The sequence below is a fragment of the Perca flavescens genome, chromosome 21, assembly GCF_004354835.1.
Source record: "Perca flavescens isolate YP-PL-M2 chromosome 21, PFLA_1.0, whole genome shotgun sequence".
Lineage (NCBI taxonomy): Eukaryota > Metazoa > Chordata > Actinopteri > Perciformes > Percidae > Perca > Perca flavescens.
The window spans coordinates 25890298-25907781 of record NC_041351.1 but is presented as its reverse complement, the minus strand read 5'-3'; the positions used below and the strand labels follow the sequence as shown (position 1 = coordinate 25907781).

General features: G+C 43.7%; 1 protein-coding gene across 1 annotated transcript in view; it reads right to left on the bottom strand.

The window, feature by feature from the left end:
- Positions 1–17484, bottom strand: part of dnah9 (dynein, axonemal, heavy chain 9) — a 136257-nt gene that overhangs the window by 115025 nt on the left and 3748 nt on the right. Inside the window, exons 2-16 of the mRNA XM_028566995.1 lie at positions 17176–17372; positions 16874–17032; positions 14031–14161; positions 13613–13824; positions 12320–12553; positions 11999–12166; positions 11479–11595; positions 11157–11307; positions 9911–10025; positions 9621–9689; positions 7109–7235; positions 6228–6374; positions 4701–4809; positions 1906–2147; positions 910–1045 (exon numbers count right to left, since the gene is read on the bottom strand). Of these exons, the coding sequence (XP_028422796.1) occupies positions 910–1045; positions 1906–2147; positions 4701–4809; positions 6228–6374; positions 7109–7235; positions 9621–9689; positions 9911–10025; positions 11157–11307; positions 11479–11595; positions 11999–12166; positions 12320–12553; positions 13613–13824; positions 14031–14161; positions 16874–17032; positions 17176–17372 (2314 nt within the window). The remainder of the gene's footprint in view (positions 1–909; positions 1046–1905; positions 2148–4700; positions 4810–6227; positions 6375–7108; positions 7236–9620; positions 9690–9910; positions 10026–11156; positions 11308–11478; positions 11596–11998; positions 12167–12319; positions 12554–13612; positions 13825–14030; positions 14162–16873; positions 17033–17175; positions 17373–17484) is intronic.

Genomic DNA, 17484 nt, shown 5'->3' with positions numbered 1-17484 from the left:
AGTTTTAAGGCAGCTAGCCATGAGTTGAGGACTGGTTTAATTGTCAAAGGTAGCCTGTGGAAATGTATTGTAACCCCAGCTACCTTATCCCTATACAATTCATTACTGCAGCCAGGGGTAATACAGTATGAACCCCCCTAGACCTGTTGGTTGCCGTTTCCTCAGCCATGTCCGTTAGCCTCAGACTGTTTACGTTCTATGGCTGCTTACCATGCCAGTGACGTAGCAGGTTGTGGAATTCCAACATGGCGGCGCCCATGTAACAACAACAACACTTTCAATGTACCATTTCATCCCTTTTAACAAATTCAGCCATTTTAATCATTGTACCAACGAGAAGAAATAAAATACATCTGTTATATCACCTTTACTCAAATTCCAGTTCAGTTCATCTTTAAATAGTATTTTATAAAAGACGGGACTGAAGGCTAATTCTTTAGTCTGGAGAGGATAGCTGTACTGTTCTCACATATTATCAGTTCACTCAGTTCAGAACCTCATCAGAAAGGAACCACCGACAGGGGGAGAGGAAAAAGAAACAGACGGAGGAGGGGTAGATTGAGAGAACATGCAGAAGCAGAACTGGACACAGCAGCAGTCTGGCAACAACCCACCAAATCTTGAACCGTATCCCAGTGCATCTAAACTGCTTGACAAAAGTCATGCCAGCAACCATGTCCACATCTATTTTATGTCCACAGCCAATTGAGTAAGACACCCAACTGACACGCTAACCCCTGAGGAAGTGTTGCTAGGAAACTGTCCAAGTCAGTGCTGGCTGATGAGGATGTTTTTAATAAGTTTTGAATATTACATTTTTGGTTTGCCGGCAACATTGTGGCTGTGAGACAAGAGTCCAACCCACCAGTGACATCACTCCAGAGAGTAAGAGTGGTTGTATCGTCCTACCTGTGTTATCCAGGAAGAACTTGAGAGAGCACTCGATGCTGTTGAAGAATCCATCAATGATCATGTCGTCGATGTACTCGATGTAGGCCTTCCACTGGTTAGAGGCCGGCTCGGCTCGGAACAGCTCCAGATTGCTCTGTGACACGACAAAGCCTGACACTCACACCGGACCGTCCTCTCCACCACAGGTAAACATCACTGTCCATGGGAGCAGGCTAAGATTTGCTTGGGGAGATGCGTGGGATTTACCCCTTTCTGGACTACATAGCACTGCCCCTGCTGAATTGTTTTTATCCCCAGTGCTGACAAAATGTATCCCCCCCTCAAAGTGATCAATGCTACTTAAAAGTATTTTAAACTAAGTCTAGAGTCTCTATAGTGCCATTGAACGATTTGTGTAACGGTTGTATTTAGCCTCTTCAGAGCTCCGGGATGCCAGCTACCAGCAGCAGTTGTTTAGTTGCCAATAGGTGACTGTGAGCCGGCTACAGGCACTGCCAGATGACAGTCCTTTCAGGGGCCGTGGTAGTGGAGTTTAGCCAGAAAAAGTGAGCATCATGCGGCGATGACAGTTTAGTTTATGGCACCAAAACAACTCGTTAAGTTTAGGAAAAAGATGGTGGTTTGGATAAAAACACTCCCGAGGAACAAACGAACATTTCCTGGGTGACAGTATTTTGTTTTCGAGGCAAAGCAAACTCCAATCTCCAGCTTGAAAGCGCTGTGTTTTATGTTGACACCACGTCGTGCTATTTCATTTTGAGATTATTTTTCCATTGAATACTGAAGTTCATAAATAAGTGTTTTGGCATGGCTGGCCTGGTATATCCATGGTGGTATTGGAAGGGGGATTTGATTCTTGCATGTTTTGTTTTGTTGTGCATGATCAGAAAACATCCCTCACCCCCCCACACACACATACACACACACAAATCGCACCCTGAATGTGAGTGACATGTCCCACACACCACCACAGGGAAACCTTTTCTAAATCACCTTTAGCAGGAAGTGGATCTTTTCTCCGGAGGAGCGTATCAGACTGTAGAACCGGTCCACCCTCTCGGCCCTGTCCTCCAGACTGAGCAGAGCGTCTTTTTTGCCCTCCTTCCTGTCAAACATGGGGCTGGCCCAGGAGCTCATGCAGCTCTGGATCGCCTCCACATTGTCCTTGGTCCTCTGGAGACGGCTCTCCAGGTCACAGACCGAGTCTCGCACCTCCTGGATGTACTGCCACACGCCTGCAGGGTCAGGGAGGAGAGAGGGCAGAGGGAGAGAAATATGGGAGTGGGATAGGGTGTGTGACTAAGATGTTTGACAGGTGGCTCTCTCAGCTTTTCTTTCTTTCCTATGGAACAGGTTGTAAATATGTTAAAATTCCTGCATTAATGGGAACAGCGCCGACTGCTGGCGTCAGTGTCAGACAGACAGACACTGACAGGCCGACATACAGCACTCAACATCAGTGGGACACACTTTAAAAAGTAAATTGGGTGTCTGACACTACAAAAAGTAATCTACTTGATACGATGTCAATCCACAGTCCACAGTGTTACATCCTCAGCTTTAAAATGCCTACACATGGGAGCTTCATTTCAAATTTACCCTGAATAATCCAGTACTGGTCAGGGCCAGAAGATGTACACAGACACATTTACTTTCACCAAATAAATCCTCACAAGTTTCCATAGGTATCCAGAAGGCACGCATGCACACACACGCACACAGACAGACACACACACACACACACACACACACACACAGACAGAGACACACACACACACAGACATGGACGCACACACACACACACAGCAGATAATAACTACTGAGTGAGTTTATCCCCACAGACAGCCGAGTGCATCGGTGTGTACCATAAACACCCTTCTGGTTCTTCTGTGAATCCAGAGGCCTGTACTATGACGCAAGATTTGGGGTTACCGAGGTAACTTAAGGTTCAATCAAGGATTTTGTGTATCACGACGGTGGATCACTTGTTACCGGGTTAAATTGCCGTGTTATTTATGTTGAACACCTAACCTGCTCGGGAGCAGGTTATGTTGGAGATCAGAGATCAACCAATGTAAAAGCACCGCCTACTGACCAATCAGTACTCGGTCGATAACGGCGTCACCATTCTTAGAAGATCCGGAGCTCGGTGCGCGGAGAGAGAGAGAGAGAGAGAGAGAGAGAGAGAGAGAGAGAGAGAGAGAGGTGCGCTCATAAAAGTTAAAACATTTAGAGACCGACAACCCTGTTCCCTGATTGGTATTTTTGAGCCGTGTGTTGCCACTGCGCACATCGGTTTGAATTATGTTTTTATATTTTTTATTTGCTCTCACGATGTCAGGGTTGCAACTGAAATAATAGGCTAAAGCAACGACAGTTTATGGAGAGCACAAGCATAATTATGGTCAGATCTTGTGCCTGACTGATGGGGAAGTGATATTGATACCGTTGTGATTTATGCATAATACCGTCGTCTATTTTTTTGCCAGCTTTCCTTCCTGTTTTAGGAAGCAGCGACTGTATTGCGTTGTGCCTGTAAAACCGTGTCTTTGTTCTTCATATTTATGTAGTATTATAGTTTGCTCTTTTTATGTAAAATATGCGGCTCTGGTAGATGTTTGCGATTGGTCATGCTCTACAAACACCGCCTCTTTTATGTGAACGCACTGGATTGGGAAACCCTGAGCTCAATTTAGTTAAAAAAAATAAAGTTCATAACACATATAATTCTTGAGCGACAGATGCCAACAAATCCCCAAAATCTCTATCCCCACAGGGTAGGCACAGACACAGCCGTTCTGCTGCTGCGCTGGCTACACGCTTCTCTGTTCACAACACTGCAACAACTGTCACATTGGCATACGTTCTAGGTTGGAGGAGGGGTTTTATTTTTTAAATGAGCTTAGCATGGACAGGGAATGAGGAATTGTTTATTACTCAAGATTTGCTGGTATTGTGGCTAGGTCTTGTGCATTTGCACACAAGTGATCGGCTGTTTTAACTCTTCTCTTGCAATTAATGTTAGCCTTAGACACCAACTTACTTAGTTACGGTTTGCGTTCGTACAGCAAGCATTGGTATAGTGGAGATGATCGTGGAGTAGTCAGTATCTTATTTAATTATTGCTTGAATCTAATGCTGAATTCGGGAATAGTTATGATGATGATATTGATGATGATGATGGGGATTGCGTGCTTTCAAGTTTTGGTCAGAATGCCTGATGTAGATTGAATGGATGCATATTGTTGTGAATTGAGAGCAGTCAGCTCATGATGTGTGATATAGCGATCATCTGTGCGACACATATTTTTGCTTTTTCAATTTTGGCAAAATTTGTAGTGCAGAACTTGCAGAAGTTGTGTTGTGTGTAGATATGGTCAATTGTACTGAGGATAAAACACATATGCCCACTGAACTTATGGTAGGATTGAGCTGGACTGGCTCTCTACATTGTGTGTGTGTTCAGTGTTTGTACAGCGTGATACACACGTGTTGTGTTCCTGATGTTTATAATGAAAATAGTTTACCAAAGTTGCCAGAGGACAAAATGTCCCCTAAGTCCCAGAAGGAGGATTGTGTCTGTCTTTGACTCTTTATCCGTCTGTTCTAAATACATGAAAACAAACAGATCCTGATGACTTTGCTTATCCCATTGTGTCAAACCGTGACTCCTAAACCGGGGTATGAACCAAACCGTGACTTCAGTATACCATTACACTCCTACTTGGATCCTACTCATCTTCCAGAATAACCCGGAATATTTGGTAATTATCAGTTAGAGTCCTGACCTTGGCTGTTCCAGTTCAGACTCTCCTGGGCGTTTTGGAGCTGAGCGTCAATGTCCCTGAGCTGGCCCTGAACCAGAGGATGCTCCACGTCCAGCACAGAGTGCATCACCTGCAGCCAGAGACAGAGAGAAAGATCCCATCCATTGTGCACACAGATTAGAAATATCATTTGAATGTAACTTCTGTGTGGCCTTTCAAGCTCGTTGCATGTTCCCGTGACTTTCAGCTACATGAAGCAATGAGAAATGCAGTACATCTGGAGTGTAATCATTTCATTGAGGTAGCTGTGATGTGTGTGGTTGAGCTTTGTCCTCTGGTAATTCATCACATCAGTGATGGCTCTTGTTTTATGCTACATTATAGAAAATGGCAGTTTGTCCCCATGCCCAGTTCCCGTTACAGTAAGACCAACAATACAACGATGTGTTTAATAGTGTCTGTGGCAAAGAGAAGCATATTAATGCAGCCTGCTAACTCCTTCATTGAAGTCATTAAGTGAATGCACACACAATGCACACCTTCATTAGCATCATCTCAGAATACAAGTCAAACAGCAATCAGTGTAGTTTGGTTGAGTAAAAGTGATCTACACCATGATTTTGAGGTTTCTGAAATAGTGTCAGACAGAAAAACATCTGCTGCCCCACAAAGCTCTGCTGCTCTTTACAATCCCGAAGTGATGAATGGATAGAAGATGTTACTACGACAACAATACAGAACATGAGAATGGTGTTGCAGGTAAAGGTCAATGTGGATTCCAGATATATTGTCAACACATGCAACTGTTGCTATGAAATATGAGCAGCGGGAGGTGCTAAAGGCTAACGGAACAAAATCACTGAGATAATCCCCTGAGGAGCATGATTATTCAAAGCAGATAAATATCTAACTTACATTTTACAATATCTTGTTGAGAACCAAAATGTAGGACAAGTTGAAACTGAACGAGACGTCAGGCTGCCCTCAGAACAATGAGTGTTCATCCTCATCCTCACAACTAACTTGGCAGTCCATTCAATAGTTAGTGGATTGACTAATAGCGTGATCACAAATGGCTTGTATCATGTGGATGTGCCGACAGTGTTGTTGTCATTACTTAGAATTCCTCATGGGGGAGACAGAAAGTACGCACTATAGCTTTAAAGCAACACCAAAGATTCTTTTGTACCTTAAAATAATCTTTCCAAAATCGTTTCAGTGGTTCATCAACTCGTAACAGGGTGAACAGCACTTCTGCATTCGCTTTGCTCTATCGGCTATAACCGCACTATGAAAGTTTGCCAGATCAGGTAGCGGATCTGTAGTTTGAATGAGACATAATGTGACATTACGACAGCGGTAATGGATAATTCCACTTCCAGCCTGTAGGGGGACCGAAGCTCTAAGGTCTAAAATTTTGATTTAGAAATTTTAGAAACCTTTAGACCCCGCGGAAACCCTGGTATATTACATACCATCTCTGTCAATAGATCCCCCTAAATCTTACACACTGCTTCTCTCACTGCTTTTTGCCTATTCTAAACCAACCTTGTTGTATCGGCCCACGGTTAGCTCCAGGTTGGCCACATACTGCCACAGCTGCCCCCTGGTGGTGTAGACCTGCACCGCGGTGTCAGGGATGGCCTCGCTCCGCCCCATCTCCAGGTACTTCACTTCCCTGAGCACCGACGCCAGCTGGGAACAGGGCCAAAGGGAAATTAGAAGCACTGGCAGTTACGACAAATTACAGATTACGTTTTTTATCAGTACAGGCTGCCAATAGTGTTTTGCCAATATCCAACATCGTTACTGTTAGGTCCAGCTCCACAATAAAAAAAGATGATATACTCTACAGGGATACATGATAACATATGTCAGATTGCAGGGACCCAGGTTCCATTCAGCCCTGGAGGATTTGTTCTGGGAGATGGGTTAATCCTAAACGGGATGGATCAGCACATAAGAAGCTGGGTCCAGACTAGTTTAATGATAGCCAGACAGATTATTTTGGATGGAAGAATGAAGGGATGCCGTCAATCCAGGAGTGGGCTTGTGAGATGGCTAGGTTGGCGGCGTTTGTTGGGTTCATGTTGCGAGTTGTTGGTTTTGTATGTTGTAAAAAAAAAACATAAATATTCACTACTAGAGTTTGGCTGTTGGCGGTAGAAGACTTCCAACGAAAGATGAATGAGATGTAGGTTAGCACTTCTTTAGGGCAGCGTGATCCAACATTAGGGCTTTAAAATCAAAAATGTAAATACTGACCCAGCTAATTAAAAAGAAAGATTTATACTGTCTTGTGCAGCTGCAGTTAACACTTACAGCAAGATCTATCACCAAACTAATGAATCACTCAGATCCTGTCCCAGCTATTTAAAGGATTCCAGAAGTGAGTGACACATCTAGCAGCCTGTTTCTCTTCTTCAAACCTGCGGGTTGAAGTTGACTGAGATCAGCTGCGTGGCCGGGTCCCTGCAGATTATTGGCAGACTGAGGTTGTACTGAGAGCTCTCGCCCACGCTCTCTGTCCATGTCTCATACAGGCTGCTGGAGTATCTGGAACACCAAACACACAGAACACAATACAACACAAGTTATTATCACAGAAAAACAGTTTGTACCTCCCCCACCAGGGTACAACTTTGTTTCATATTCCCATAAAAAGAGCCTGGGACTTTTATTTCACCAGGCCACGGGCGTGAAAACGGCACGCATCATGGAGATTAACATAAGCAAATAAAACGAGCAGCTAAAAGGCATATGTTTGAGACATTTCCCAATCCTCTGAGGTTGTAAACAGAATGAGAGGCGTGATTGGCTGGTCCATATCAAACAGACACTACAGGGAGAGGTAGCGGTGCAGCAGGGTTAGATGGAGGTGGGGTGGGGGGGGGGAACGTTGAATCATCTACGAGAGACTGGGAAACAGAGAATATGTCAGGGCTCGTACAGCTATATCAATCTGTAAATAGCCACGATTATGATGAGAACTTCAGTGCGCACTGTGTGCTCCTTATTGGATTTCTGCTGCGAGCTTCATTTCCTGATAGTGGCACCGCAGACGCAGAGGCAATCAAATGCCTCGGTCACGGCCATAAATCACGCTGCATTTTGTCTGCGGGGGTAATGAGTGAGCATGCCCGTCCTGTTCCTGACTGGAATATGTATAATAACGGCGGCATTCATCTGAGGCAGCGGCAATGATTATTACAGCATAACAAGGGCTCTAATTTCTGATGGGAGTAAAGTGAGGGCAAAGAACTGGTGCTGTTTATCATCCCATCTCTGTGACTGGGGGACAGGAAGTGAAGGAGGGTTATTAAGCATGCAAAGCATAAAGAATGGCCGTTTGTCTGGGTGGGTGTGTAGGTGCATAGTGTGTGCTCACTGATGTGCATCTCATTTACAACACTGACTCACATACTGTACTTCTGGCTACTTTTATATCACCATACCTGTAAAGACTTCCACTGACTATATTACTAATACATCATTATTGTAACCTAACACTAAGAATACTCTTAGCTCTAAAAATGCCAGGATACCATGGCATGCACAGTACCTTTTGCTAACAGTCCCACAGTGCAATGCATCATATTTTATTGATGCAAAGTGATGACAGTATGGAGACCCGACTACTGTCTTTACAGGTCTCCCTATAAAACCAATCAGACAGCTGCAGCTGATTCAGAACGCTGCTGCTCCAGTCCTCACTAAGACCAAGAAAGTCAATCACATCAGTCCAGTTCTGAAGTCTTTCCACTGGCTTCCTGTCTCTCAGAGAACTGGTTTCTAAATAGTACTGTTGGTTTATAAAGCACTGAACGTTTTATTTCTGATCAGCTGCTACATTCTGAACCCTCCAGACCTCTCAGGTGGGTCAGCTCTGCTTTCTGTCAGAGTCAGAACTAAACATGGAGAAGCAGCGTTCACTTTCTATGCTCCACATATCTGGAACTAACTCCCAGATAACTGCTGCAGCTCTCACTTCTTTTAAATCAAAGTTCTTTTTCTAAGTAATTGTTCATTTCTTACACTGCACTGTAACTTTTATTCTTGTATTTTATACCTGTCTTATTCTATTTTAGCTGTTTTATATTCTCGTTAACATGTTTTTAATTATTGTTAACTTCTTGTTAATGCTGTGTTTTTGTAAAGCACTTTGAATTGCCTTGTTGCTAAACTGTGCTGTACAAATAAAGCTGCTTTGCCTTGCTTATGAAGTGTAGTGATGATGCAAAATGACAATGATTCAAAAGGATCCAAAATCTCAATTTACCAGTCATGATACTCACATTACCCCCCAAATCAAGTTGTAACCTTAGTGAGGTTTTGTGGCAAAGGGCCAAACAGGTTCACAGTGTGTTTCTCGTCTTTGTATGAGGACATTTCTTCAAAAGTATAGAAATCTTTCTCTGACTCTCATGCAGCTCAGCTTGACTTGATACAGCTTTATACAAACAGCATTCCCCCCTCCCCCAATAGTATGCTTCCTCTTGCAGGTTCTGATGCTGGATGTGGTCTAAAAGGCCATTTCTCACTTGGCATCAGTGAGCAGCGACAGAGCACATGGGATTATGGGAGTCCTGCGGGATAATCTGCAGAGCAGCGCCACAGTAATGAGAACATAAATCAAGCCTGGAGCTGCATGTCCTCGTGCTATTCCACAGCGGCTTCTTCATAAATGTTATGCACTCAACTAACAGAATCACAACTGTTCCGTTTGAAAACAGAGCTAGTGTGAAATTACAGAGAAAAAAAACATGTCAGAGACGGAGCTAATATCTGATTCATGTTGTCTTTTATATTTACAGTCCAATAAGGAGGCATCCTATTCTGTCACTGTTTAATCTTCCTTCCTGTTCTTTTTATTCAGCAATACATACACCTGAGCATGGTGAAATATGGTGTAATACACTGAGGTAGGACCCACACACACACCTGTCCAGCAGTGTCATCATCTCCTCATACTTGTGGATGACCCTGGCTCCCTCTGCAGACTCCAGGCACCTGCAGAGAAGATGGCCTTTTACAACCCATGATGATCTTCCCAGTGGCCAATATGCCAAAACTTTTAATATACCTATATATATATATATATATATATATATATATATATATATATATATAAAACACATTTTTAATGAGGCCTTTAAAACAGCTCACAGAGCAACCCTGAATGCATGACCACACCAACATTCTTTTTTCAATCTGCTGTGTTGGAGACTCACGGGTAGGAGAGGTGTCTGAATTTGGAGAAGGGGGTCTGGATGCGCTGCTGTAGCTCCTGGGCCCATCTCAGCCCGCCTGCGACTGCTGGCATATTCTTATTCACTGGAGTCCAACCTGTGGGGTGTGTGTGTGGGGGGGTGTGTGGGGGGGGGGGGGGTCAACAGGCATCACTTACTGTTGGAGTTTGAGTTTGGAGTTACAGTTTGGTGAAGCTATGCTGGATCAGAAAAGTCAATGTACCAATAAGACTAGGACCAGGGTAAGTTGTCCCGCCATAACCGATGCAATCACACACACACACACACACACACACACACACACACACACACACACACACACACACACACACACACACTGCTGACAAGACAACATAAACTATGGGTGTGTAGGGGCTTTAAAATCAAAACCATCCCAAGTTTAATCTTGACTGATGCTTTTTATGTTTTATGTTATCTGATGTCATGAATGGAAATTGATGTTCTTTTCATATTCTTTTATGCAAAGCAAACTCCCCTAGGGCAATTACGGTTTCATTCATTCATTCAACAGCCAATGTGCCCTTTCAAAGTGTCCCTGAAGTATGAAGGTGTGTGACAGGAGTGAGAGACAGAGAGACAGATGAAGGACATGAAACAATGCTCGACACTGTGGTTAAACCTCGGGGAAATCCCCTCACTCAAACTTAAAAAAAACACATTACCTCTCGTGCTATCTACTCACAAAGATGGTTTTGATTATATATCCCCAAGTTTTGAAATATTTGTCTCCGACATTTCTGCCTCTGGAAAAAAATACATTTCGAAGGCAGCAGACAACGCTGTAATAAGTTTTCCAGCAGGGTTAACTGTGTCCTCCTTCAAACACACATTCAGTAGTGTACACACTGAGCAGCACATAAAGATTTCAGTAATCATGATCATTTTGCGTCATGTATGAAATGCAGAGCACTGTAAGCACAGAGTCTGTTCGTTCCATTGAGGGCAACAGACATGTTGCTGCTGACCTTTAAATGTTATTTTCAATGTTTAGAGACACTGCATTTATGCATCTCATAACCTGAACAAAGTATCTGCATAATGTTTGCTTTAGCTGCACTAAGTTAGCCCCGCTCATCTCTAATCCTTACCTAAACATTACAATATTCATCTTCACAATCTAAATGTTGATTTATGCCTAAAGCAAACTGGTTTGACATTCTGCAGAAGCTCTGCTCACTCATACGGCTCTCTGTTAAGTGTTGCTCACCCAGCTCCTCTACAGTTTGGATGTGTTTGTTGTAAAGGCGTTTACAGCAGTCCAGCTCTTTGTCAAACAGGGACACGAGGACAGGGTATCTGGCCACAGCATCTGTGGCAACTAAGGGGCGCTCCAGCAGGCTTCCAAACATATCCAGAACCTGCAGAAGTCAGATAAGTTTCAATAAATATGTGTGAATGCTTGTGTGTGTGTGTGTGTGTGTGTGTGTGTGTGTGTGTGTGTGTGTGTGTGTGTGTGTGTGTGTGTGTGTGTGTGTGTGTGTGTGTGTGTGCGTGACAGAGAGAAGCAGAGATAGATTAGGTTCTCAGACCTTGAAGGCGTGCTCTAGTCCAGAGGCGTCCTCAAAGGCCTGACAGAAGATGGCTCCCAGTCTTCGGTCTGTGTCATCCACCTTCAGTTTGAACTCCTTCACGTCTTCTTCATACTCCTGCAGGGCAGATGGCTCAGCTAAACTACACACCAGCTAACGCAGAGCCAGCACAGCACATTCCTTTTTCACATCTCACTGACTCAAAGCCATCCAGCGGGAGCACTGGCTGCCTCTTACACACTAATAATTTATTTAACTGCTATACTTTAGGAACTTCTTGCTTAAGCAACAATAAGCACTGAAAAATTTCATTTCATTTGGGCAGAGGTACACCAGGCTGTGGTGGGGTTTGCCAGCCTGAGAAATCAAGAGCATGTACTGAGAAGTATTGAGCGTATTTCATAAAACCTTTGAAAATGATCTGAACTTTAAAGTTGCTCTACAAAACTACAGCCTAACTTTTTTTTAGCAGGTAAGTGAACAAAAGCGCCTTGAAGCCTGTGATACGAATACTCTGTACCCTGTTGTCGAGGTCCAGGCAGTCATAGGGCTTCTCTGTGAACAATCGGTAAGTGTCCATGAACTCTTGGTGGAGCAGCTGGACCTGCTGACTGAGGGCTCGGCCTCGCACGCCTCCAATCTCCAATTTCTCAAGCTTCAGCAGGTCCACAGCTGTCAACAGGACCTCCTGTGGGGAAATAAACATGGAAAGGGGAGGGCAATCAAGCTAAAGTGCAGTTTCACTGTAAAGAATTAGGCAAGTTTAACTTTGGCATCTCTATCCACAGAGCAATAACTGCAGACATGTCTCAGTTATTATGGATCCTGTTTCCATACTCGCCTTAATGGTCCTGACTCTGTTAATAAAGCGGTCCAGTCTAGAGAAGACCAACAGGGGAGAGAAGTCCCAGGGCCTCACACAGCTCCCGTTCCTCTGATACTGGCTCAGATTGGCCCTCCGGTCCTCGTAGGTGCTCCTGAAGAGCTGCAGAATGTCCAGGCTGGTCTGCACCTTCAGGAGACTCTCTGTAGCCTCTCCTCTCAGAACCTCTTCTGGGGCGACATACACCTGGGCCTGGTGGTGCACAGCAGCACAGCTCAGGTGTTGTTATAGGAACAGATAACATGTTTAGCTAATAATTCCCATTTCATGAAGGCTTTGTCGTTTGTGACAGCGATAACTGTCCTGGGGCAGCACAGACAGCGACCCAGTGACATCACTGTTGTGTATTTGTATTGTGCTATCATCCTGCCTGGGACATGTAGCTTTCGTCTCAGCTTCTAGTATGATATCATGTATAAAACTTCTCCTTCCAAAACAAGTAAGAGGAATACAGCGTTTCCTCCCGGCTCACAGAAATTAGCTCACTTGATTAGCGAACCAAAGCAGTCAGCTTTGGTTCGCTAATCAACTGAGCTAATTGTGCTTGTGACAGTTGTCATTTCAGCCAGCAAAATAGACGGTCGCTAGCTCGAAACCCACAATCCCACAAAAAGTTTGATCTACTCCATCAATCTGCCAACGTTATCCCTATAAAGTGCGTTAGTGCCGTTCACAAACGGAAAGACAGTTACTAAGGGGGGCAACTCTGGGGCCTCAGACAACGGTAAAATGTCCTGCATTACTGTCTTAGTCACACAGAGATCTGAAAAGACGATTATCAACTTTAGACCACAGCCACAAACAGTTGTGTGCATTCCCGAGAGCAGTAGGCATCCTCTCACTCCGTCTCTTCTGTCATGTTCACACTGGAAACCACAGAGGCAATGCATGGAGTTACTTTATATATGATAACTGGATGCCAACAGCTGGCCTTGATCTATCCAGACCCAGACCCAGACACAGACACAGACCCACGCCCAGGCCCAGACCCATGCCCAGGGTGACATCCAAACCCAGACTCAGGCCCAGACTCAGAGCAAGACCCAGATCCAGACCCAGACCCAGACCCAGGGGACAGGATGTCTGCTACACTATACATTACTGGCAGCAAAAACAAAGGAGCCTTCATGGCTGAGAAGAATAAAAACAAACGTTTCCAGAAATCTCAGCAGCAGCCACGTAATGAGACCTAAGAAAAGCCGGCTCTTGGGATGGATGGCCACGGGACACAGAGCAGAGCGTGCAGCTGACCTGCTCTATGAGGAGGTTGGAGGTCTCCTGCAGCAGGACCACCAGGCGGGCGGGGGTGTTGTAGTATCTGGAGGTGGCCCACACCAGGCACACGGTGTGCATCAGCGGGCCGATCTGAGCCCGGACATCGGGGAACTCAGCAGTCTCCATGTCCTCAAACAGACGCTGCAGGGGCTTCAGGTAGTGGCAGATGTCCTTCGCCTCCTCCAGGGCTGGGGAGGGACCAGGACATCACAGTCGGTTCAATCACAAAATATGAATGATTAGAGCGGTAACAATTACAAATGCTGCTGTACAATTAATTGTGGTTAAACAAAGACACTTAGACAATTATGTAAACCTTGTTACAGGGCTACTAATAATAATAGATCATCATAAGAATTTCTCTATATTGTCAGGTGTATAGGTGTATCATCACCTGAAAGGACATCCTGTTGCATGTTAGTAAAAGCAGGGAAGTAGCTGCTCTCCACAGCCTCCAACAGCATCGCCATCTTATTCACCTTCGAGGACTGTAACTGGGACTGGATGCACTCCAGGTCTGCATATCTTTAAGGAGAACAAAAAGCTTTCTGTCACATCTGCAGGAGGCATCACAAACCACTGATGCACTGGCTACTCGGAAGTCCATTTCTAAGTTTGTGAGTGAAGTCCTTCCTACGGTCTTAGGCTCTCAGGCAGTCTCTCGCTGTGCCCCAACTTTTTTGATTGTGAAATATCCAAAAGATTTTGGACAGATTTGGAGTCTTACTTTTTTCGAACCCACCAACTTTGTCTACACCTTTAACCCTAAAGATATCATATGTTTCTACGATAATTCAGGAAATGGTGCTCGTCGAGTATCTAATTATTTCATTATTCTGTATGCCAAATTTTCTATTCACAAGCAGAAACTTTCTAATTCATCTCCTAATTTGTACCTTTTCTCATAGAATTTAAATCTCTACTGAAGTCACTTAGATCGTTGGATAACAAAAAAAGTATTAAAATTGTGGAAACTGTAGAGCTTTTTTTCCTTGAAACCTCTGACTAACTGTAAATTAATGTTTTCATGTACCTCTTTTTATTTGTTTTTTCTATGTAATGATTACCATTTGTATTGCTTTGTATGTTTTTTTTTATTTTATCTTGATACGTTTTTTACACTTGATGTTCATGTGCTATTACTGTTTACCTGATTCTCTGTATATTGCATTTTGTCAATCATTTGTTTTTCTAATAAATAAATAAAAAGAGACTGCAGAAAGAAGCTTGGAGGCTGAAATGAGTGTGATGTGGCTTAATGATGTCAAATAGCAGACAGATAATACATTGAAGATGACACAACTAACTTTTTGGATAAAAGTCACATCTTGTGGCCGGTTCAGCTCAGTTGGTAGAGCAGGCGCACATATATGGAGCTGTACCTCAACGCAGAAGGTCCAGGGTTAGAGTCCGACCTGAGACGATTTCCTGCATGTCATCCCCCTCTCTCTCTCTCCCCTTTCATATCTATCTGTTCTTCATAAAGAATGAAATGCCCCAAAAAATCATAAATGTCATGTCAAGTTTATTATTATGAGGATTTTTCCTTTTTTTTGCTTGAATGTAAAGTTTTACAGTATTTTCAAAAGTGGCATTATTGTGCACATGATGCATAAACATCTAATCATATGGTCATTAAAGTAAAGAGGATGTAACCGCAAAAAAATATTTTATAGCGCCATAAGTTGCTGTAGTTAGATCAACCGTATTACCCATGGGCAAGATTTTCAGGGTTTAGAAAATCATGAACTCAACTAATGAAAACAACACAGACAGCATATTAGGGTGATGCACATTCATTATTTGATATTATATGACATATTATATAATATTCATATACACTGCAGCTTCTCTCTTCCAGGCTATTTAAAGGGTAAATTCACCCAAATTATTACTAAAATTACCTTTTTTATGTACAGGTTTTGTAGGTTTGTACATGAATAAACATGTGCTGCTCACAGCATTTTAAAATTCAACATGTCTGTCTGTAGCTGAACAGATTGTCTGTGTGAGCTCTGTTGCAGTGGGAGAAAGCTCTGGGCGTGATTTAGTTTGAATTCAGTGATTAAACGTGAGCTAGTCTATATCGACGACGTTTAATTTCCGGGATTGTTAAGGTGCCGCCAGAAATTCGCCGGACGTCATTCTTTTGGGCCGGATGTCAGTATCCTTGGGCTTCCTTTGTGTTGGCATTTTAAACTCCGGTGGATTTGTGAGGACTATGGTTAACTGCTCCTCAGATCTCTGCAGGGTAAATCCAGACAGCTAGCTAGACTATCTGTCCAATCTGAGTTTTCTGTTGCATGACTAAAACTACTTTTGAACGTCCCACCAAAACAAGTTCCTTCTCGAGGCTATTTTGCAGAGGTGCCATTACCCGTGACGATTGTGATTGGTTTAATTGGTGTGTGTATATACACACACACGCTTCTAAAGTATTGAGTATCGAAAAATTCCTTGTCATTCAACACCCAATTACAATACCTAAGGAGTTAATCTCATCAACGTCAGTGAGCCAATCAGCATGCAGCATGCTTCTACCAAAATCTAATAATGTTTGTGTTTGGCTGTCTAACATTATACATCGTAGAGACACACAGGAGCTAAAAAAATAAATACAAAGATTTGTGCCATTATGTGTAATGTTAAAAAGTATTGTTCAGGAACAGGTATCGAAGTCACGGCATTGTTATCGGTACCGGTACCAACATTTTCTGAACAATACCCAGCTTTATCTCACCAAAAAACATGTATACCTTTATTGAAAAGCATCACTAGGGGCTGACACACAGCAGAATGAGCTGTCATAAGGAAATTGATAACCATTTTCCTCACATGGCAAGTGAAAATAGGCTATAAACAGGGCAAACACAAATTCACCACAATGAAACATAACAGAAGCGCTTTGTGCCACTCCATCCTGCTCCATGTCCGCTGCCTTACCTCCTTGCCCTGCAGAGAACAACTCGGACTTATTTAACCACACCGCCCCCTGCTGCATATCTGATGTAATCCCATGCATATCTGATACATTGACTTCATTACTTCATTACCGCACCATGTTCAAATCACAGACGAACGATAATTCGACCGTAATGCGCCACGTGGATTATTAGTTTTGATGATGGAATATTTGAATTGTTGACTATTCTGTGAAAACCCCTAGCACCAGCAAAACATCTGAAACAATTGAACTGTGAGTCATGTAGGGATGACTGTAACTAGGGAGGTGCTGACCTGTTCTTCCAGAAGAGCAGCTCCGTGTGTGGGGTGGGGTTTTTGCCCTCCAGCAGAGCCTCAGAGGAGTCTTTCTTCAGGACGGCGCTGATCTGATGGCTCCACTCAATCACTGCTGACTCCAAGGAGTGAATGATGCTCTTATCCACGATCTCCCCCCTGTGAAGTTTCAGCAGGTAAGCGTTGCCTTATGCCTTGGGAAAGGATGATGCATTGATATGCACCTGTGTGTGTTTACCTGTGTTTGTGTGTGTGTATGTGTGTGTGTGTGTGTGTGTGTGTGTGTGTGTGTGTTTGTTTACCTGTGCTCGGCCTCCAGGGCAGCCTGTTCCACTCGGTCGCAGCCTGCAGGCAAAGGCAACAGGGTCTTGCCTTGGACTTGGCCTGTCACCACAAATACATTGGTCTGGAGGGAGTGGACGTGGCGTCTGACGTCCTGGGACACAACCTGGGGCCATTCACTGTGGTTCCTACTGTTGGACAGCAGTGGGGCCACAACCTGCAGGACAATGAGGACAGCGTGGAACATGTTTGCTTTGGAGGAAAACTTTGATACAGACAGTGGTTGAAAAAGTATTCACATCATATTACTTCAGAAAAGTCTTGTATTC